This window comes from Coregonus clupeaformis, chromosome 20, assembly GCF_020615455.1.
Source record: "Coregonus clupeaformis isolate EN_2021a chromosome 20, ASM2061545v1, whole genome shotgun sequence".
NCBI classification, from domain to species: domain Eukaryota; kingdom Metazoa; phylum Chordata; class Actinopteri; order Salmoniformes; family Salmonidae; genus Coregonus; species Coregonus clupeaformis.
Window position 1 is genome coordinate 33931736 of NC_059211.1, and position 24370 is coordinate 33956105.

Here is a 24370-nt window from a genome sequence, read left to right on the forward strand (position 1 = left end):
ATTTTAGTCTCATCTGACCAGAGTACCTTCGTCCATATGTTTGGGGAGTCTCCCACATGCCTTTTGGTGAACATCAAACGTGTTTGCTTATTTTTCATGTGACAGATCATGTGACACTTAGATTGCACACAGGTGGACTTTATTATTAACTAATTATGTGACTTCTGAAGGTAATTGGTTGCACCAGATCTTATTTAGGGTATCTGAATACATATGCATGCACCACTTTTTCGTTATTTTTTTCATTTCACTTCACCAGTTTGGACTATTTTGTGTATGTCCATTACATGAAATCCAAATAAAAATCCATTATAGGAAAAACGCCAAGAGGAATGAATACTTTTGCAAGGCACTGTACAGTGCAATATGGGCCCTGGTCAAAAGTAGTGCACTATATAAGGAATAGGGTGCCATTTGTGGCATACACTATGTATATAGCTTTTTTTGTAAAGCTTAACATATTACAATATTCTGAGTTACTGCTTCAGTTAGCAGTTGGTCATGTAGAAAGGTGTACTGTTTTGTGTATATATATATTCATTTTTTAAGAATTTAAACAGCTTCTCTGAGGGGGGTGATAATATATTGCAGAATCATAATTAGCTATTTCCACGCAAACATGCCCAAACACACCACCCACACATGCACTGACAATATACACAGGACAAACATGCTTACACACACACAAAAACACACACACACACTCCCCACCCTATCAGTGTGACTCAGCCCTCAGTCCATCTGTTCCAGGGTAGCTGGGTGATTGTGTGTGTATGTGTGTGTGTAATTGTTTGTGTGTGTGTGTGTGTGTGCGTATGTGTTTGTGTTTGTGTGTGTGTGTATGTGTGTGTGAGTGTGTGTGTGAGTGTGTGTGTGGGTGTGATGGTGGTGGGATGAATGTGTGAAGCAATGATGGCTGACAGTGTTTGCTGTATTTCTCATAGACACAACAGGGTGCATCCCAAATGGCACCCTATTCCTTATTTAGTGCACTACTTTTGACCAGGGCCCAAGAGTAGTGCATTGAATAGTGATAGACTGCCATTTGGAACGCAACCTGAGAAAGATGCACCTGCCTGCCGTCTCCACAATAAGCCTTCTCTGATTCCCTCCCTGGGAGACTGGATGTGATGTTGTTTATGTGTGTGTGTGTGTGTGTGTGTGTGTGGGGGGGAGGGGGGGGGTCTTCCTGCAGAGGGGTGGGGTGGCGTATGGAGTCTTCCTCGTGCATACATCTATACATCTACATTATTTTTTTAAATTGCAATGGCGGCCACGATTTAGCAGCGGCGGTGCGCAGCTGCTAAATGCATATATGGGAAACACTGGTGTGTGTGTGTGTGTATGCGCGTGTGTGTGGTGTGCTTGTTGTAATTTATGGGACCTGTCTACAGATCCACCGGGGGAAAAACAGGCACATGGGCAATGCAGTGCATCGAACGCACTAGAAATGTTAAAAAGACCCATCATTTGCTATAACTGAGCGACGCAGCAGCGACGCGACGCTATTTAAAAAGCGCCTCCCATTCTTCTTCCGATGATATCCTAATCTAGCGAGGCACATTAGAAAGTGATTGTGTCTGGTGAAAAGCCTGATTAACACCTGTTGTCACTCCTCAGCGTACATTACCAGCCAAGTGCTCAGATAAATTGTTTGCAAAGTCCCAATCCTAAATGTGTTATATCTGGCTAATTCGGTGCTCCCTGAGCATATGGTGTTGCTTCCTTCCTCTGTGTCAGCAGAAGGCATCCGTCCCCACTACTAGCCGAGGAAACGTTGGAGTTGGACAACATGGCTAATCAACTAACAACTGTCAGTGTTTTCACCTGTCTGAATACAGCACAGAATGAAAGATTCCCTAGTGAGAATCTTGGCCTGGCGCTAGGCAGCATTCACCACTCAGTAGCTGGCAGTGATCATGAATCACTAATCATAGGAAATGATGAGTAAAGTGTGTGTGTGTGTGTGTGTGTGTGTATGTGTGTGTGTATGTGTATGTGCATGTGTGTGTGTACGTGCGTGTGTGTGTGTGTGTGTGTGTGTGTGTGTGTGTGTGTGTGTTGCCCATACAAACGAGAGTGAGAATTTTAACTCAGACTTTTCATGAGCTATTAACATAATTCTACCCAATTGCTCTGTTCACCTTTAAAAGACAACAGTTGAAAGGATGGGCTTCTACCCAACTATCCCTGACCACTAAAACTGTCAAACCGTATTTATAATCAACTAAAGACACTCACAGTATACTCTGAGGACTACTACACTTTGAGTGGTGATGACTGTATTAGGATTATACTTACACTAATGTGTGTGTGTGTGTGTGTGTTTTTTGTTTTACTATTTGTGTGGGGACCAGAAGTCCTCGCAAGGATTATAAAACAAGGAACATTCGGACAAGTGGGGACATTTTGGGCCCTGGTCAAAAGTAGTGAATATGGTCACAGACTCAGAGTCAGATCTAACAAGCTGTGTGAACCCTGGCTCCTCTCATTTCAATAGAGCCATTATGATGGTTTAATTTCAAGGCCTGCTGCCCTGACACTGTGTGGAAATAGCTCCATGTAGAGGTGGGCTGGGGTGGCTGAGTAAGTTCTATTAGTGTGTGTGTGTGTGTATTACATTTTACATTTTAGTCATTTAGCAGACACTCTTATACAGAGCGACTTACAGTTAGTGAGTGCATAAATTTTTTCATACTGGTCCCCCGTGGGAATCGAACCCACAACCCTGGCATTGCAAGCACCATGCTCTACCAACTGAGCTACACAGTATAGCTGTCATGTTAGTTTATTCACCACTCAGAGAGTGACGAAAGCGTTGAGACAGGAACGAGGTGAAATTGTCTGATGAAGTGGGTGGAAGCAGGGTTCAAACTCCACACTAACTATTAGTGTATGTGTGTGTGTGTGTGTGTATGTGTGTGTGTGTGTGTATATGTGTGCCTGAAAACTCATTTAATGACAACTCAGAAAACGAAATAAACAAAATGCATATAAGCTGTTCCATCCAGCTGCATCCTCTTTGATTTTCTCATAATAAACAGCACTGAGGTAATCTGTAGTGTGTGTGTGTGTGTGTGTTGTGTGTGTGTCTAATAGTTAGTGTGGAGTTTGAACCCTGCTTCCACCCACTTCATCAGACAATTTCTCCTCGTTCCTGTCTCAACGCTTTCGTCACTCTCTGAGTGGTGAATAAACTAACATGACAGCTATACTGTTTCACTCTCAACACATTACTATACTGAATAACACACTGACTGGAAACAGGTAAACACAGAAAAGTTTATCTAGGGTCTAGGATACATCCCAAATGGCACCCTATTCCCTTTATAGTGCACTACTTTTGTCCAGGGCCCAATATGGAATAGGGTGCCATTTGGGACGCAACCCTAGATGCTGTTTTATAATTAATATACACTCCCTCCGCGGTAAACAGTGCTCCCATCTGTCCTGCTTTATCCGGCTGGAAATTCACCACTTTAAATGCAAATCACCTTCCTTTGTAGGACAACAACAAGGCATAATCCCTCACTGTTTTTTACAGTAGGTAGGTGCACTGGAATAATATTATTGGAAGGGAGCGGGGAAGCAGAGAGAGGGATAGAATTCATGCATACTTAGTAACATGCTTCTAAACCAGCTCTGAACTTACACAGAGCGAAATGTACAGGTAGCAAAGTGCAGCTGGATGCAGAAACAAAATCATTATGCAGAATTACCTGGACACATAATAGATGTTATTTAAGTCAAGGTGGGGTGAGGAATGGTTGGCCTATTACAAACTATTAGAAACTCCCTGGACCAACAACCCTCAAGATTTACTAAATCATTCTTTACACTAGCCATGTTCAGAAGCTGGTATGTTGAAGAGGGAGATGAGGGAACATTGGTATATCTAAGGTTGAAGTGATTGCAGCCAGTGTGTCTGCCAGAATCAAAGTGTTGAGTTAGTCTGTTGAGAGAGACCATAGATCTAGAGAATATAGAGACTATAGATCTAGAGACTTAGAGACTATAGATCTAGAGAATATAGAGACTATAGATCTAGAGACAGAGACTATAGATCTAGAGAATATAGAGACTATAGATCTAGATACTTAGAGACTATAGATCTAGAGACTATAGACCTAGAGACTATAGATCTAGAGACTATAGAGACTATAGATCTAGCGCTATAGAGGCTATATATCTAGAGACTATAGAGGCTATGGATCTAGAGACTATATTTCTAGAGACTATAGAGACTTTAGATATAGATGCTGTAGATCTAGATACTATAGAGACTATAGATCTAGATGCTATAGATCTAGATACTATAGAGACTATAGATCTAGAGGCTATAGATCTAGAGACTATAGAGACTACAGATCTAGATACTATAGAGACTATAGATCTAGAGACTATATATCTAGAGACTATAGAGCAGCACTCCCCAAATTTGGACCTTGGGACCGCAAGGGGTGCACGTTTTGGTTTTTGCCTTAACACTACACAGCTGGTTCAAATGATCAAAGGTTGCTGATTAGTTGATTATTTGAATCAGCTGTGTAGTATAGGCCAAAAGTGTAGATGGAGGGGAGGAGACAGGTTAAAGATGGATTTTAAAGCCTTGAGAAAATTGAGACATAGATTGTGTATGTGTGCCATTCAGAGGGTGAATGGGCAAGACAAAACATTTAAGTGCCTTTGGACGGGGTATGGTAGTAGGTGCCAGGTGCACCGGTTTGTGTCAGGAACTGCAACGCTGCTGCAACTCAATATTAGGAAGGTGTTCTTAATGTTTTGTGCACTCAGTGTAGATATAGAGACAATAGAGACTATAGATCTAGATCCTATAGACTATAAATCTAGAGGCTATAGAGCCTATAGATCTAGAGACTATAGAGACTTTAGATCTAGATGCTATAGATCTAGATACTATAAAGACTATAGCTCTAGAGACTATAGATCTAGAGACTATAGAGACAATATATCTAGAGGCTATAAAGAATATAGATGAAGGAACTGGGTCGTAGACAACCAGTGGTGGTCAGCAGGGCAAAGCAGAGTAGGGGTAGTTACCTCATACTCCTGTGAGAAGCGGAGTCCATCGTTGGCCTTGAGTCGCTCGATGTGGTTAGCCAGATCAGTGGTGGAGATGAGAGGGTGCTCCCTCATTCCTGGAGGGAGAGAGGAAGAGGGTTACCTACCTACTGCAGTAAATACAACTTTCCTTCAGCTATGAGTGAAATGTACACCACAGTGTAATATATTCACGCACGCACACACACATGCATGCACCAACCACACACACCTGCACACACACATTTACACAACAGACATACACACACACGGAATGAGAAATATGCAACCAGATAACTGATGCATTTGTGATGACAAAGCACAGAGCTCATTGAAAGTGGTGAAATGGAAAGAAGTGTGTAGTGAGAGAGAAAGAGAGATGGAGAGAAAGAGAGAGTGAAGAGAGATGAGAGAGCGAGAGCGAGAGCGAGAGCGAGAGCGAGAGAGAGAGAGAGAGAGAGAGAGAGAGAGAGAGAGAGAGAGAGAGAGAGAGAGAGAAAGCAACAGAAAGGTGATATCTCTAGAGCTCTGTAACACTATACTGTGGGTTACTCCAGTGAAGGGAGCAAATGAGTGAGTAAATGAGCATGCTGATTGGTTGGCTGTAGCCCACAGCAACACAAGTGGGAGTGGGAGGGGTCAGGAGGGCATTCAGAGCATGATGTTACATACATTTCTCCATGAAATGGTAACTGAAAACTTTTCCTGGCTATAGCTAGATGAGACCAACATCTTAGTACATTATTAATGATATTATCACAAACCTAAAAAATACTTTATTCACAAATAACATTCTGGAAAGGAAATATACCACATACAGTTACCAGGTGATGTACATAATATAGCTATAGCTAAATTGTAACCTCAAAGTACGGAACACATATATCATCTCTTTCAGTGGCAAAAGAGCTTAGGACTTGGAAAGATTGATGCAGGAACAATCTTTCATCTCGGCTTTGTCCTCAAAGCAATAACAAAAAGATTATCCTCCAAAATAACATAGAATATTGATACAAGCCAGCGGTGACAGGTGACAGTTCTGAGCCCAGCCTGTGGAGAGGAAGTGACATGGGGGAAGTGACACGGCTAGTGGGGAGGAGGGGGTTGGGGGGTGGTTCCAGCCGACTGAGCAATCAAACGTTCACAGACAAGGTGCAGCTAGCATGGGGCTGAGATGAGATGGCCTTGGTGGGTGCCACACAGAAAACAGCAGTGGAGAGGAGGATGAGTAGAGAAGGTAGAGGGATGGAGGGATGAAGGGGGTTGTTGGTGTTAGGAGGTGAGGGGGGCGTTCCATCGCAGCTCCCAAAGTAGCACTATCACAGCACTTCCTCACTGAATACATAGACTACTATATATACAGAACATGATCAGTACTGTTGTCTGAGATGTGATTGTGCTACTGAGAAAACTGATGCAGCGTGAAAGAAAGAGAGAGAGAGAGAGAGAGAGAGAGAGAGAGAGAGAGAGAGAGAGAGAGAGAGAGAGAGAGAGAGAGAGAGAGAGAGAGAGAGAGAAAGAAAGAAAGAAAGAAAGAAAGAAAGAAAGAAAGAAAGAAAGAAAGAAAGAAAGAAAGAAAGAAAGAAAGAAAGAAAGAAAGAAAGAAAGAAAGAAAGAATGAAAGAAAGGAGAGCGAGAGAAAGGAGAGAGAGATCGATGAGAGCGAGAGAGAGATAGATGAGAGCGAAAGAGAGAGAGAGGAGAAAGAGAGAGGAGAAAGAAAGAGAGAGTGGAGAGAGAGGAGAAAGAAAGAGAGAGTGGAGAAAGAGAGAGTGGAGAAAGAGAGAGAGAGAGAGAGAGAGAGAGAGAGAGAGAGAGAGAGAGAGAGAGAGAGAGAGAGAGAGAGAGAGAGAGAGAGAGAGAGAGAGAGAGAGAGCGAGAGAGAGAGAGAGAGGATGGGGATGGGTTTAAATAGGTAGAAAACACAGGAGGAATGGAAACTAACTTGGAGTGTTCGGGCAACTGGGGTCACTGGAACCTGTGGGGAGAAGATGGGGAGGTCGGTGTGTCATACTCAACAACCAATACCAGATGGATCATTCATGTTAACGGGGGAAGAGAGGGGAGAAGGGGAGAAGAGGGTCAAAAAGGATTAGGAGAGAGAGAAGGGGGGGATAGAGAAAGAGACCCTAGGTTTTCAGATGGGGCTGGTTGTGTAGATGTCTGTACACCTGAAGTGAGACAGTCTGTTAGCCTGGAATTCCAACATTCCTCTCAGTTTCAGCCTGTCTCCGTCCATGACAGTAGCCTGGATCCCAACTGAATTGTTCGATTTCACTTCACAATATTGGGTCCAGGCTACCATGGCACATAACTGTCTTAGACATATACTTGAAAGCATATTCTTGACTATAGGTACTACTACTCTATATGTACGTATCATAGAGTGCTTTAGTAGGCAACAGAGGCGTCAATAGTATAGAACTGAGCTATTAGAACACATCTTCATTGTGCTCACAAGGACACAAAAGGTAAGAGGCTGGCAAATTAGACAACAACATACCTGCCTCTATTTGTGTAAACAACATCTACTATGTCCCCCCTACTGCTAGAGACTCAAAAGCTGCCCATCTAATAGCAAACTACTAGAAAACACCCACAGAGTGTGGAGATAGAGAGAGTGATGGAGAGAGGGAGGGAGGGATGGAGGGGAGAGAGAAGAGAGGGTTTGAAAGAGATGAAAAGAGGAATGAGGGGGAGAGAGATGAGATGAAGAGTTACAGGAGAGAGGGAGATAAGGCATATAGAAAGGAGAGAAAGAGGACGAGAGAGAGCACATAAAGAAAGGGTAGCACGTTAGCGAGAGAGGGAGAAAGAGGAGAGAAGAGAAAGAGAGAGAGAGGGATAAAGAGAAGAGAGAGAAGAGAAAGAGAGAGAAAGAGAGAAGAGAGAGAGAAGAGAGAGAAAAGATAGAGAGAGAGAGGAGAGAGAGGAGAGAGAGAGGAGAGAGGGGAGAGAGAGAAGAGAGAGAGGAGAGAGAGGAGAGAGGAGAGAGAGAGGAGAGAGCACATAAAGCAAGGGCTAGAGAGTTAGCGAGAGACAGAGAGAGTTCGATGTTTAGAGAAAGAGTTAGAGAGAGATTCTATGGGCTTAATTCCTCTGCTAAGTTCAAAGCTCAATACTCTCCATGCTGCTTTCAACAGTGTTTAATTACCAAGCTGGGTCAGTGCAGTCCATTAGAAGAAGAGACACAGAGTATGCATCCCAAATGGCACCCTATTCCCTATATAGTACAATACTTTCAACCAGGGCCCGTAGGGAATAGGGTGCCATTTGGGCCCACTAGAAGAGCCAAAGAGCCCCCCCCCCTCGTTCTCTCGCTCTCCCCCTCTCTCTCCCTCTCCCCCTCTCTCTCTCTTCCCCTCTCTCTCTCTCTCTCTCCCACCTCTCTCAGGACATGTTATATGTTAAGGGACCATTAAGGCTTCTTTCTATAATGGTCATAAATGGAGGTGTAGAGGGAGAGGACATCTCAACGACTAAGACCAGAGCTTTGGGTTGTTGACTGATAGACAGTACCTTCCATCCTCAACTACAGCATCTCCCTTTCCAACTTCACTTCAACCCAAGTACTACAAATACAACAAGACATATGATCCTAGTACACTAAGCCATGTTACAATCCTTCACATCCACAGCAATCCTCAATCCTCCGATATTACAAAGACAAGATGATGATATCCAGTAAAGCAGGTACACTGCACTGATTATTGTCGACATTCAATTAATCGCCAACCATCTTTAATTTGTGATAACCAGCATCTGATATTGTTGTAATTAAGCTGAATCATCTGCATACAGTAGAAGCTTTAACTCTGAGGTGTTTTATACTTTAAGGCTGTGCTGTGAACTGCATTCACTTGCTTCTCCTAGCAAAGTGGTTACCAATAGCTACACATTCACCAGAATGTATCATAGGAGTGTGAGAGAGTGTGAGCAGTGGGGTGGCTAGAGGCCATGTTTCATTAGTTACCTTGTTGGAGATTTGTCTGCAGGCACTGAGGTGGATAGTTTGGCCATGGGTGAACAACAGCTAAATCTGAATATAAGTGTATATGTGGTTGTTTGTCTGCTAGTGTGTCTGGGTCGCTGAGTTTGTGTGTGTCTATACCTCGTGCATGCTAGTGTGTGTGTGTGTATGTACACACGTGTAAGTGCCTGTGTGTGTGTCTGCGTGCATGTGTGAGGGTGTGTGTGTGTGTTTGTGCGTGTGTGTGAGTGAGTGAGTTCGTGTGTGTGTCTATACCTTGTGTCTGATAGTTGAGTCGTCTCATCTCCACAGGATCAGAGGAGTGAGCCAGCAGAGAGTCCTTCACCCCAGCAGAGTGCTCATCCTTGGCCGAGGGAGATGCTCGTTTCCTGGGGAGAGAGGCAGGGAGGAGAGGCCATGAGACAAGCTCCATACACAGTACATAGGCTGTGTTCCAATAAAAACACTAGCATACTACTTCTAGTTAAGTAATGTCATTGGGCATGTATGGTGGTAGGCTGAAGAAGATGGTATGATTGTATGGGTATTGGAATGTAATCATACTGTAGTGGTCAGCTGGCTGGAAATAGGTCAACCCCAGTTACAGAACCATCACTATTGTATCATGACTATGTCATTGAGCTAGCTGGTGGTTCCTGCATTGATGTGGAAGATACCGGCTACCAAGAGGATACTCAATTTGTGCCTGAAGTGAAGTGAAAAGCTGATGTTGTGTCGTTGAGGTGCGTAACTCCCTGAAGCAGAGGCATACCTCTACTCTTCAGTAAGTAAATTGGTTTTACGTCCCAAAGGGCAACCTACCCCCTATTTCGCCCTCAGCTCTGGTCAAAGGTAGTGCGCTATATAGTGAATAGGGTGCCGTTAAATAACCCGATAAATAAATGTGTCTGCCGTGCTGTGTGTTAGTCAGTTCCCGAGGTGAGGCAGTTTATGTGTGGAGGACCCAATTCACTGTCTACACAGCTGGGGGGAAAGTGGTGACACAGTTTTGGGTTTACGCTCATTAAAACCCCTAATTTCCCCCATATGAACGTGTGAAAACAAACAGGCTGAGCAATTAACAGATCAGCCGCAGTGACAGACTAGCAAGGCTTGCTAATTACAGAGGTGGAGAAAGAAAGAGAAGGAGGGGAGAGAGAGGAAGGGGAGAGAGGGAAGGAGGCAGGGGGATGGGAGGAAAGAAAGGGAGAGAGGGAGGGAGGAAGGGAAATGGAGGGAGAGAAAGGAAAAGAAAGAGAGGAGAGCAGAAGGGATGGTGAGAGAGAGGGAGGATCGAGGGATAGAGAGAGGAGAGAGAGTTATAGAGAGAGCACATCTGTCCTCCATTCCCAACTCACCACACCGTGTATCCTAGCGCTAGCATGCTAACTGAGGTCTTAAGCGTTGCCATGTTACAGCTTCCCGCTAACGTGTGTTTGAGTGCAGCAGCCTCCATTGCTGAGTGATGCTACTGATATGTTCAGCTGGCTGTCTCACAGGGAAAGCTATTAGTGCTGCCATGCATAGCTGTCTACGGGAGGTGACAGTCATGTTACTAGCCCTAAACTTAGGCTGAATCTCATATAGCATCCTTTTCCCTATGCAGTGCAGTACTTTTGACCAAATCCCATAGGGCTCCGGTCAAAAGTAGTGCACTATATAGGAAATAGGGGGCTATTTGGGACACAGTCATGGAGATGTAGAGATGAGGACTGAGATGGAGATCATAATAAAGCATGGAGGCATAAAATAAGGAGGTGTGGGGAGGGGAAGGGCAATTTGTTATTCTGACTATTGCCTAGGTTGATTTTGGGACCTGTTCACTATTTATATAAACACCATTGGTCAATCTGTTAAAAATGGTAAACTTCATCTATATGCAGATGATACTATTATGTATGCTATTGTCAAAACAACAGTCAGATTTTATAGCTATGCTGGAATCCCTTACTGATTTAAAATGTGTGCTTAATATGGGCAAAACGAAATACATGTTCTTTTTAAAAACTCTCGTAAGAATGTTTCAGATTAACTACATGTTCAGTCATTAGATGGTACTCCAATCGAACGTGTTCCCACATGTAAATACTTAGGCATTTGGATTGATATGGATTTTACGTTTAAAAAACACATAGATGAGCTGGTCAAGAAGCTAAGATTTAAAGTTATATTTTTCTAAAGAAACAGATCGTCCTTTCTCTAAGCAATAGGAAACAGATTATTCAGTCAACCTTTTAATCTGTTCTTGATTACGGTGATATTATTTATCAAAGTGCAGCTGCTAATACTTAAACCTTTGGGTGTCATCTACCATAGTGCCCTTTGTTTTCTTACAGGTGACAGTTTTGATACTCATCACTGCAACCTGTATCAAAAGGTTGGTTGGACTTCACTAAAGACCCGTAGGCCCTACTTCATAAACTTCAGTCCTATCTAACGGCTGTTGAAGTATAGACACCTGAGTTGCCTAACCCGTAAACAGGATTGGTTAACTCTTGAGGTTCCTATGGTCTCCACCGAGCTAGGTATATCAGCTTTTTATTTTAATGCACCGTATTGCTGGAACAAAATTCTAAATACATTTCATCTTGATGCTGTGGTGTCGTTCGGGCAATTTAAAGTATTGATTGGGGACGTATTTGTGGAGGAATGTAACCGTTTTTCTGGGTGATTTGTGATGTTTTATTTGTGCTTCCCATGACAGTGTTTTTGTAATTTAATGTGTATATATACACTACCAGTCAAAAGTTTGGACACACCTACTCATTCAAGGGTTTTTCTTAATTTCTTACTATTTTTTACTTTGTAGAATAATAGTGAAGACATCAAAACTATGAAATAACACATATGGAATCATGTAGTAACCAAAAAAGTGTATATAAAATATATATATATTTTATATTTGAGATTCTTCAAATAGCCACCCTTTGCCTTGATGACAGCTTTGCACACGCTTGGCATTCTCTCAACCAGCTTCATGAGATAGTCTCCTGGAATGCATTTCAATTAACAGGTGTGCCTTCTTAAAAGTTTATTTGTGGAATTTCTTTCCTTCTTAATGCATTTGAGCCAATCAGTTGTGTTGTGACAAGGTAGGGGCGGGGTATACAGAAGATAGCCCTATTTGGTAAAAGACCAAGTCCATATTATGGCAAGAACAGCTCAAATAAGCAAAGAGAAACAACAGTCCATCATTACTTTAAGACATGAAGGTCAGTCAATACGGAACATTTCAATAACTTTGAAAGTTTCTTCAAGTGCAGTCGCAAAAACCATCAAGCGCTATGATGTAACTGGCTCTCATGAGGACCACCACAGGAATGGAAGACCCAGAGTTCCCTCTGCTGCAGAGGATAAGTTCATTAGAGTTACCAGCCTCAGAAATTGCAGCCCAAATAAATGCTTCACAGAGTTCAAGTAACAGACACATCTAAACATTAACTGTTCAGAGGAGACTGGTCGAATTGCTGCAAAGAAACCACTACTAAAGGACACCAATAAGAAGAAGAGACTTGTTTGGGCCAAGAAACACGAGCAATGCACAATGGACATTAGACCGGTGGAAATCTGTCCTTTGGTCTGGAGTCCAAATGTAAGATTTTTGGTTCCAACCGCCGTGGCTTTGTGAGACGCGGTGTGGATGAACGAATGATCTCCGCATTTGTATTTCCCACCGTAAAGTATGGAGGAGGAGGTTTTATGGTGTGGTGGTGCTTTGCTGGTGACATTGTCTGTGATTTATTTAGAATTCAAAGCACACTTAACCAGCATGGCTACCACAGCATTCTGCAGTGATACGCCATCCCATCTGGTTTGGGCTTAGTGGGACTATCATTTGTTTTTCAACAGGACAATGACCCAACACACCTCCAGGCTGTGTAAGGGCTATTTTACCAAGAAGGAGAGTGATGGAGTGCTGCATCAGATGACCTAGCCTCCACAATCCCCCGACCTCACCCGATTGAGATGGTTTGGGATGAGTCGGATGGCAGAGTGAAGGAAAAGCAGCCAACAAGTGCTCAGCATATGTGGGAACTCCTTCAAGACTGTTGGAAAAGCATTCCAGGTGAAGCTGGTTGAGAGAATGCCAAGAGTGTGCAAAGCTGTCATCAAGGCAAATATAACATATATTTTTATTTGTTTAACACTTTTTAGGTTAAATAAACTAAATAAAGCCTAAAATAGCTATTTTTCTTGTGGGGACCGGCAAAATGTCCTCACTTGTCCGAATGTTCCTTGTTCTTGCGAGGACTTCTGGTCCCCACATGGATAGTAAAACCAAAAACACACACACACTTCTCCTGTGAAAAAGCACTCAACAACACACCAGCCAAAGACACAAGACATAGCATAGTGGTGTGATGTGTGATCTTGACAGTGTAGCAGAAACAAAGAGCATGTCAGTCTGTCACTCTGAGTCAGAACAGAACAGAGCGGCCTGACCTAGAAGCACATCTTATAGAGGAGAAGAGTGGAGTAAGGGGAGGGAGGAGGGAGGAGAGGGTGGCTGTGCTGCAGAGCGACAGCCAAGTTGGGGTTGGAGAGGGGGGAAAGGAGTGTAAGGGTGTAAAACAGAGGGGTATACTACAAAGCTAGTTCAATTAGTTTGCCAGCTAACTTTGATAAACAACCAGATTCATTAAGAAAGCTAAACTTAGGTATATGTTTTTGGTTGTTCTTTCAATTAGACCATGCCCATTTCAAGCTTATACTTCCCCCCCAATTTATTTTTCTGAATATTTAGGCAAGTTAGCTGGCTAACTCATTGAATCTGCTTTGAGGTATACCCCTCTGGAAATAAATACTAACCTTTCTTTTTTGCTGCATCCACAGAAAGCAGGGGGGAAGTGAGTGAGGGAGAAGACAGAGAGAAAGAGGGAAAGAGATAGAGGGAGGATTAAATTACAGATTGTCAGCAGCAGGGTTGAAGCATAGAAGCAGTGGATAGGGAACAGCACCTGATTTATACCAGCTCCTTACTTCACCCGTTAATCCCTCCCTCCCTTTCTCTCCTTCCTTCCCTCCCTCCCTTTCCCTCCTTCCTTCCCTCCCTCCCTCCCTTTCCCTCCTTCCTTCCCTGCCTCCCTCCCTCCATCCCTCTCTCCTCCACCCTCTCAGCCCTGCGGTTTTATTCAGATGTCGACGCTGACATTTAGAAAATGAGTTTTTCCTCTAGGGGCCCAGATCTCAATCCCTGCCACTATAATAATCTTCAACAAGTTTTTTTAATATAATTTTTTTCTTTACAACCCTTTCTCTTAAGATGCATATGCTGTAAGAGAAAATGCAGGGAGGATATTATATTGTGTGGTGTTGGACAGGTTTGATGATGGTGCACTATGCTCCTTTAGGTTACTTGATGTAAATATTGTACTAGCTGAGTGGAAATACAGTAGGCTGCATCCTGCAACTAATGTCCTGGTATGAACTGTCATCCTAATACATTGTGTGGAAATATGAGGATGGTGTTCTCATATATATAAGCTCTTCCACTGGGCACAGACGTCAATTCAACGTCTATTCCACGTAATTGTATTGAAATTATGTGGAAACAACGTTGATTCAACCAGTGTATGCCCAGTGAGCTGTTTCACCACTATATACCGTACATAAGCTATGTTTCACCCCTATATACATGAACTCTGTTTCACCCCTATATACAAAACCTCTGTTTCACCACTTTTACAACTGTTGAAATGTCTTTAGATCCACCTCTTCAACTGTATTTTACATTTTGTTGAGGTTACATTAATTTATGTTAGAGGATAATCAATTTTAGCAAAATTACTTCCAAGTCATACAAAGTTGCAATGGCTCCTGTTATGGACTTCAGAGAGCTATAGGCCTATGCAGTTAAATAGGCATGCTAAATCGGGCCACTTCAAAAGATTTCTTCTCATTTGCTGTGAAGAAATCCTCCACCCTCCTGCCATTTAAGCCAGCCCTGACTGGGCTTATCCACACAGAGAGAGCAGCTAACGCTCTCTGCAGTGCTCTGTGCTCTCACTGACAACTGCCCTCAAAGCCAATAGGACTAAGACCTGAAAAAATACTTTGAGTTCAGCTCACTACTTTACTTTCCTGGGTTGGTTTGTAAGAGCGAGTTGAGCTCTGGCTCCTTCTGGTCACCAGACTAAGGATAAGTAAGGTGAGGCCAAAAAGTAAGGAATGCTTTTTGGAATGATCAAGTCCCTCAGTTGAGTACCTGATTGCACCTTTTATTTAAGCTGGGCTAAAGCGTGTTTGGTACACTACCACAACCCCAGAGACCGAAGAGTCTCTCTGTGGTCTTAGAATGAAAGACTGAACACCCAGTAAGAGAGGAGGGTGACGAAAGAGAAGAAGAAAAGTTGAACAGATCGACAGAGAGAGGAGACCCAACCCATCCCAACATGTCCCCAACAGTGTTGTAGCTAGCTGAGATGTCATCATTAGCAGAAGGTACCATATGGATCCCCCTCTTCCCTCTCTCTCTAACGCTAGCTCAGTCAGAAGCTCCAGATGTCTGGCCTAAGGACAGCCCCACTCAAACAGAGCAGAGAAAACACGGCTGGGCCAACTGTTAACCTGCGTGGGAGAGCAGGGCTGCAGGCTACTTGACTGAGCAGCCTCCCATGTGCCCACTCCAAGGAGAGAGTCCTCACAGAGGCTTCACGCCCAGGCTAGATGAATGCCTGTCTGTCTTAATTGAGGAACCACTGAACTCCAACAAACGGATGTAATTTATAATCAATCTTAAATACAACTTGTTTTATGGTTGTAAGTTAAGTAAAAGAGGCAAAATAAAACCTCCAGGGACTGCTTTAAGATGATCATTAAAGGAGTCAGAATTTCAGATAAACATTGAATAACACAAACCTCAGAGATACATATTATTGCTTGAAACATTTTGGCTGTCAAAACGACTAAAATACATAGTTTTCAGTCGTGTCCTAACTATCCTTAGCAATAATGTCACTTTCCAGAGAACACAAGCAGGCATGTACAGTTGCGGGCACTTGTGAAAATCTATCCACAAACGCTAGAGTGCCGTGTTGCACACTCATTGCAGCAATTGTTCTAGCAATGCACATGCCCCGCCCATCTGAGGATCGATCTGTCTTTTTCAGCCATCTATTTCCTGTTTTTGAGGGGTGCAAAATCCACTTGTCACTTAAATCTTTCTGGATTGATTGTTTTTATTTTATTCCTGCGACTCTTTCATACTCTTGCTGGTGCCTGATGTTTTTCCCCGTTAACATTACAACCATTGACCTGTTAAACACACCCCGGTAATGGCTGAAATGGACTCAATGGAATACATTGTCTTTCCGTTGCATCTATAAGCACGCTAAAGCTTCGTCAGGGATTTAACGCATCATCTCGACACTTACATCACAAGAAAGAGAAGAAAGATAACTTTATTTTGATGGGTGTACATTTTTTGTGGAATTGAAAAAAGCAATAATTTAATACAGTTGAACTGTAAAAAAAATAGATTAGATCCGCAGAAATGAAAGCAACTTCCGAAAATGAACACTCGGATTATAGTGATATTATGTCTGATCTCACAAACAATGTAAAAGTATGTATAGATAGGTGTAATCTGGAGCCAAGCTTATTGATTTTTAATCCGAGAGTATCCTGCTATTGACACATTTGTCGAATAATGCAACAGAACGTGACAACAGTAATTAATGAGGCAGTCTAGACAGCACAGGTGAGTGCAGGTAGGCCTAGACAGAGCAAGTTGTTGGTGGTTGCAGGCCTGTACTACCCCATTATGTTAATTTATTCATACATGGAAATATACCCAGTGTATTTATGTAAATAAGCCACATATACAGTGCCTTGCAAAAGTATTAATCCCCTTGAGTTCTTTCTATTTTGTTGCATTACAACCTGTAATTTAAATGGATTTTTATTTGGATTTCATGTAATGGACATACACAAAATAGTCCAAAATTGGTGAAGTGAAATGAAAAAAATAACTTGTTTCAAAATGTTCTAAAAAATGAATAACGGAAAAGTGGTGCATACATATGTATTCACCCCTTTTGCTATGAAGCCCCTAAATAAGATCTGGTGCAACCAATTACCTTCAGAAGTCACATAATTAGTTAAATAAAGTCCACCTTTGTGCAATCTAAGTGTCACATGATCTGTCACATGATCTCAGTATATATACACCTGTTCTGAAAGGCCCCAGAGTCTGCAACACCACTAAGCAAGGGGCACCACCAATCAAGCGGCACCATGAAGACCAAGGAGCTCTCTAAACAGGTCAGGGACAAAGTTGTGGAGAAGTACAGATCAGGGTTGGGTTATGAAAAAATATTAGAAATTTTGAACATCCCACAGAGCACCATTAAATCCATTATAAAAAAAATGGAAAGAATATGTCACCATAACAAACCTGCCAAGAGAGGGCCCCACACCAAAACTCATGGACCAAGCAAGGAGGGCATTAATCAGCGAGTCAACAAAGAGACCAAAGATAACCCTGAAGGAGCTGCAAAGCTCCACAGCGGAGATTGGAGTATCTGTCCATAGGACCACTTTATGCCGGGCTGGGCTTTACGGAAGAGTGGCCAGAAAAAAGCCATTGCTTAAAGAAAAAAATAAGCAAACACGTTTGGTGTTCACCAAAAGGCATGTGGGAAACTCCCCAAGCATATGGAAGAAGGTACTCTGGTCAGATGAGACTAAAATTGAGCTTTTTGGCCATCAAGGAAAATGCTATGTCTGGCACAAACCCAACACCTCTCATCACCCCGAGAACACCATGTTTTTCATCTGCAGGGACTGGGAAACTGGTCAGAATTGAAGGAATGATGGATGACGCTTAATACAGGGAAATTCTTGAGGGAAACCTGTTTCAGTCTTCCAGAGATTTGAGACTGGGACGGAGGTTCAGCTTCCAGCAGGATAATGACCCTAAGCATACTGCTAAAGCAACACTTGAGTGGTTTAAGGGGAAACATTTAAATGTCTTGGAATGGCCTATTCAAAGTCCAGACTTCAATCCAATTGAGAATCTGTGGTATGACTTAAAGATTGCTGTACACCAGCGGAATCCATCCAACTTGAAGGAGCAGGAGCAGTTTTGCCTTGAAGAATGGACATAAATCCCAGTGGCTAGATGTGCCAAGCTTATAGAGACATACCCCAAGAGACTTGCAGCTGTAATTGCTGCAAAAGGTGGCTCTACAAAGTATTGACTTTGGGGGGTGAATAGTTATGCACGCTCAAGTTTTCTGTTTTTTTGTCTTATTTCTTGTTTGTTTCACAATAAAAAATATTTTGCATCTTCAAAGTGGTAGGCATGTTGTGTAAATCAAATGATACAAACCCCCCAAAAAATCAATTTTAATTCCAGGTTGTAAGACAACAAAATAGGAAAAATGCCAAGGTGGGTGAATACTTTCGCAAGCCACTGTAATGTTCTTTATTTTAGCACAAAATATGTTTTTTTAAATATCTGATACCATTAGAAAATGTATATATGAGTGCATTCTAAGAATAAAAAATAAAAAATGTGACAATGAATTGAATACCTGAATTTCCACCGAAATCCCTGAACATTCATATTTGTCCGTGCCAGTAAAATGTTTTATGTGCTATAATTCAGTCAAAAGTTTGGAGTATCTTCAGCCATTGTCCAACTGTTGCATTTATTAGAATTGTTTTTAAAACCTTTTAACAATTTTGATGACCGTTGTTAATTGTTCTGCCAATACCATGGTGCTACCTAACTTTTTAGTGCCCGCAATTGTCACTTACAAGCACAACAGAAAGTTGGTGTGGCGGCGTAGTTACCTCTTGAAGAGCAGGATAGCAATGACGATGATGATGATGAGTACGACAGCCAGGACAGGGCCCATGACCCACAGCATCTCTGGGTCCTCAGCATGGAGGGACATACCGCTGTGGAGCTTCACCGTGATGGGGTCTGAGTACGGGCTGGCCGCAAACGTCTTCTGCTGCAGGAGGGAAGAGAGGAGGAACATAGTGAGGAGGAGGACACCACACAGCAACCACTGTTTAGTATGAAGAGGCTCTATAGTTTGGATGAGTCTGAACACCACTTTAAATGACGTTCTCTCAGATATGCATACAGCATTAATGCAAAGCCTTTTGGCCGTTATTAACCTTTAGAACTGTGTAGTCTCAAGCCTGTTCCAATACTTTAGAAACTCTGAGATCTCTATAGCTTTTATGCCTCTTACGTCTTTTTATTTTTTTTATTTCACCTTTATTTAACCAGGTAAGTCAGTTGTTCTCATTTACAACTGCGACCTGGCCAAGATAAAGCAAAGCAGTGCGATAAAAACAACAACACAGAGTTACATATGGGGTAAACAAAACATAAAGTCAAAAATACAACAGAAAATATATATACAGTGTGTGTGAATGTAGTAAATTATGGAGGATAGGCAATAAATAGGCCATAGTGCAAAATAGTTAAAATTTCATAATTAACACTGGAATGATAGATGTGCAAAAGATGATGTGCAAATAGAGATACTGGGGTGCAAATTAGCAAAATAAATAACAATATGGGGATGAGGTAGTTGGGTGGGATAATTTCAGATGGGCTGTGTAGAGGTGCAGTGATCAGTAAGCTGCTCTGACAACTGATGCTTAAAGTTAGTGAGGGAGATAAGAGTCTCCAGCTTCAGAGATTTTTGCAGTTCGCTTTGGTGACAAAACGGATGGCACTGTGATAGACTACATCCAATTTGCTGAGTAGAGTGTTGGAGGCTATTTTGTAAATGACATCGCCGAAGTCAAGGATCGGTAGGATAGTCCGTTTTACGAGGGCATGTTTGGCAGCATGAGTAAAGGAGGCTTTGTTGCGAAATAGGAAGCCGATTCTAGATGTAACTTTTGATTGGAGATGCTTAATGTGAGTCTGGAAGGAGAGTTTACAGTCTAACCAGACACCTAGGTATTTGTAGTTGTCCACATACTCTAGGTCAGACCCGCCGAGAGTAGTGATTCTAGTCGGGTGGGCGGGTGCAAGCAGCATTCGGTTGAAGAGCACGCATTTAGTTTTACTAGTGTTTAAGAGCAGTTGGAGGCTACGGAAGGAGTGTTGTATGGCGTTGAAACTCGTTTGGAGGTTTTTTAACACAGTGTCCAATGAAGGGCCAGATGTATTCAAAATGGTGTCGTCCGCATAGAGGTGGATCCGAGCATCACCAGCAGCAAGAGCGACAACATTTATATACACAGAGAATAGAGTCGGCCCGAGAATTGAACCCTGTGGCACCCCCATAGAGACTGCCAGAGGTCCAGACAACAGGCCCTCCAATTTGACACATTGAACTCTATCTGAGAAGTAGTTGGTGAACCAGGCGAGACAGTCATTTGAGAAACCAAGGCTATTTAGTCTGCCAATAAGAATGCGGTGGTTGACAGAGTCAAAAGCCTTGGCCAGGTCGATGAAAACGGCTGCGCATTACTGTCTTTTATCGATCACGGTTATAATATCGTTTAGGACCTTGAGCGTGGCTGAGGTGCACCCATGACCAGCTCGGAAATCGGAATTGCATAATGGAGAAGGTACGGTGGGATTCGAAATGGTCGGTGATCTGTTTGTTAACTTGGCTTTCAAATACTTTCGAAATGCAGGGCAGGATGGATATAGGTCTGTAACAGTTTGGATCTAGAGTGTCACCCCCTTTGAAGAGGGGGATGAACGCGGCAGCTTTCCAATCTCTGGGGATCTCAGACGTTACGAAAGAGAGGTTGAACAGGCTAGTAATAGGGGTTGCGACAATTTCGGCGGCTAATTTTAGAAAGAAAGGGTCCAAATTGTCTAGCCCAGCTGATTTGTAGGGGTCCAGATTTTTCAGCTCTTTCAGAACATCAGCTGTCTGAATTTGTGTGAAGTTGCAGCGGAGGGTGCAGAGCTGGTCGCCGGGGTAGTGGTAGCCAGGTGGAAAGCATGGCCAGCCGTAGCAAAATGCTTGTTGAAATTCTCGATTATTATAGATTTATCGGTGGTGACAGTGTTTCCTAGCCTCAGTGCAGTGGGCAGTTGGGAGGAGGTGCTCTTATTCTCCATGGACTTTACAGTATCCCAAAACCTTTTGGAGTTAGTGCTACAGGATGCACATTTCTGTTTGAAAAAGCTAGCCTTTGCTTTCCTAACTGATTGTGTATATTGGTTCCTGACTTTCCTGAAAAGTTGCATATCGCGGGGGCTGTTTGATGCTAATGCAGTACGCCACAGGATGTTTTTGTGCTGGTCAAGGGCAGTCAAGTCTGAGGAGAACCACGGGCTATATCTGTTCTTAGTTCTGCATTTTTTGAATGGGGCATGCTTATTTAAGATTGAGAGGAAAGCACTTTTAAAGAACAACCAGGAATCCTCTACTGACGGAATGAGGTCAATATCATCCAGGATACCGGTCTTAGCCCTAGTTTAACCCAGTGCCTGATGGAAAGTCAGTAGCTGACAGAGTCTAACACCAGCCAGGCATCTGACAACATGGTGTTAGCTCAACATGATGCTGACTTAGCCCTGAGTCCTATACAGAGCTCTCTATAGCTCTGCCTTAGCCCTGAGTCATTTACAGAGTTCTCTCTAGCTCTGCCTTAGCCCTGAGTCCTATACAGAGTTCTCTCTAGCTCTACCTTAGCCCTGTCCTATACAAAGTTCTCTCTAGCTCTACCTTAGCCCTGAGTCCTATACAGAGTTCTCTCTAGCTCTACCTTAGCCCTGATTCCTCTACAGAGTGATGTATAGCTCTGCCTAAGCCCTGAGTCCTATACAGAGTTCTCTCTAGCTCTACCTTAGCCCTGAGTCCTCTACAGAGTTCTTTCTAGCTCTGCCTTAGCCCTGAGTCATATACAGAGTTCTCTCTAGCTCTGCCTTAGCCCTGAATCCTATACAGAGTTCTCTCTAGCTTTGCCTGAGTCCTATGCAGAATTCTCTCTAGCTTTGCCTTAGCCCTAATCTAACAATGTGTCTGATGGAGCCTTACATCAGCCAGCCATCTGGTTAAGGAGAGAGAGGCGTATTTATAGCTAGCTCCATTATTTTATAGAGTGAAACTTCCCCAGCCTGTCAGCCAGAACACAAAGTGACAACAAGCGCAGTGACTTTAAGTGAATTAAGACTTGCAAACTGATCAATTTAACTTCATTATGTGACGCCAGAATCAAGCCAAGCCATACCCCCTGTACCCGCTCTCTCTGCAAACAACTTCATCAAGGTAAACAGAGAGAGAGAGAGAGCTGGTAGTCCCACCCACCATACTACCAGGTGTGAAACAGGGAAGGGACTCAGGGGGTATGCTAATTTGGTATTGAGCAGACCTAACTCACTCTATTAAATTAAACAAAACAGGAACATTTTACATTTGGCTAGAAATTCAAAAGGAAATGATCTCAACAGAGAAAAATGTCCTCCTGTGTGCTACCTATATCCCCCCACTAGAATCCCCATACTTTAATGAAGACAGCTTCTCCATCCTGGAGGGGGAAATCAATCATTTCCAGCCCCAGGGACATGTACTAGTCTATGGCGACCTAAATGCCAGAACTGGACAAGAACCTGACACCCTCAGCACACAGGGGGACAAACACCTACCTGGAGGTGACAGCATTTCCTCCCCCATATGCCCCCCTAGGCACAACTACGACAACATAACCAACAAAAACGGGTCACAACTCCTGCAGCTCTGTCGCACGCTGGGTATGTACATAGTCAATGGTAGGCTTCGAAGGGACTCCTATGGGAGGTACACCTATAGCTCATCTCTTGGCGGTAGTACTGTAGACTACTTTATCACTGACCTCAACCCAGAGTCTCTCAGAGCGTTCAGTCAGCCCATTGACACCCCTATCAAACCACAGCAAAATCACAGTCTTGAACAGAGCAATACTCAATCATGAGGCATCAAAGCCAAAGGAACTGAATAATATTAAGAAATGCTATAGATGGAAGGAAAGTAGTGTCGAAACCTAACAAAAAACTATTAGGCAACAACAAATTCAATCCCTTTTAGACAACTTCCTGGACAAAACGTTCCACTGTAATAGTGAAGGTGTAAATTTTGCAGTAGAAAACCTAAACAGTATATTTGACCTCTCAGCTTCCCTATCAAATCTAAAAATCTCTAACAGAAAACCGAAGAAATGTAACAACAGTGACAAATGGTTTGATGAAGAATGCAAAAACCTAAGAAAGAAATTGAGAAACCTATCCAACCATAAACATAGAGTACCAGAAAACCTGAGCCTATGCCTTCACTATGGTGAATCACTAAAACAATACAGAAATACACTGCGGAAAAAGAAGGAACAGCATGTCAGAAATCAGCTCAATGTAATTAAAGAATCCATAGACTCTAACCACTTCTGGGAAAATTGGAAAACACTAAACAAACAACAACACGAAGAGCTATGTATCCAAAACTGAGATGTATGGGTAAACCACTTCTCCAATCTTTTTGGCCCTATAACAGAGAACAAACAGCAAAAAAATATACATGATCAAATGCAAATCTTAGAATCCACTATTAAAGACTACCAGAACCCACTGGATTCTCCAATTACATTGAATGAACTACAGGACAAAATACAAACCCTCCAACCCAAAAAGGCCTGTGGTGTTGATGGTATTCTCGATTAAATGATAAAATATACAGACCACAAATTACAATTGGCTATACTTAAACTCTTTAACATCCTCCTTACCTCTGGCATCTTCCCCAATATTTGGAACCAAGGACTGATCACCCCAATCCACAAAAGTGGAGACAAATTTAACACCAATAACTACCGTGGGATATGCGTCAACAGCAACCTTGGGAAAATCCTCTGCATTATTATTAACAGCAGACTAGTGCATGTCCTCAGTGAAAACTGAGCAAATGTCAAATTGGCTTTTTACCAAATTACCGTACGACAGACCACGTATTCACCCTGCACACCCTAATTGACAAACAAACAAACCAACACAAAGGCTTTTGACTCAATTTGGCATGAGGGTCTGCTATACAAATTGATGGAAAGTGGGGTTGGGGGAAAAACATACGACATCTGAAGAATCTGAAGTCAAATGTCTACTGTTTTCTGATGATCTGGTGCTTCTGTCACCAACCAAGGCGGGCCTACAGCAGCACCTAGATCTTCTGCACAGATTCTGTCAGACCTGGACCCGCCTTGTTCCAAAAAAAGTCCAGTTGCAAGGATCACAAATACAAATTCCATCTAGATACCGTTGCCCTAGAGCACACAAAAAACTATACATACCTTGGCCAAAACATCAGCACCACAGGTAACTTCCACAAAGCTGTGAAGGATCTGAGAGACAAGGCAAGAAGGGCCTTGCTATGCCATCAA

General features: G+C 42.8%; 1 protein-coding gene across 16 annotated transcripts in view; it reads right to left on the minus strand.

The window, feature by feature from the left end:
- Window positions 1-24370, minus strand: part of ptprfa (protein tyrosine phosphatase receptor type Fa) — a 331026-nt gene that overhangs the window by 19381 nt on the left and 287275 nt on the right. For 10 of the 16 annotated variants that reach the window (XM_045205467.1, XM_045205478.1, XM_045205477.1 and 7 more), the window contains 5 exons: window positions 18830-18993; window positions 13841-13852; window positions 9308-9420; window positions 7007-7039; window positions 5062-5159 (listed from right to left, as the gene is read on the minus strand). In XM_045205467.1, the coding sequence (XP_045061402.1) occupies window positions 5062-5159; window positions 7007-7039; window positions 9308-9420; window positions 13841-13852; window positions 18830-18993 (420 nt within the window). The remainder of the gene's footprint in view (window positions 1-5061; window positions 5160-7006; window positions 7040-9307; window positions 9421-13840; window positions 13853-18829; window positions 18994-24370) is intronic. The other 6 variants (XM_045205479.1, XM_045205475.1, XM_045205474.1 and 3 more) reach the window with 3 other exon arrangements.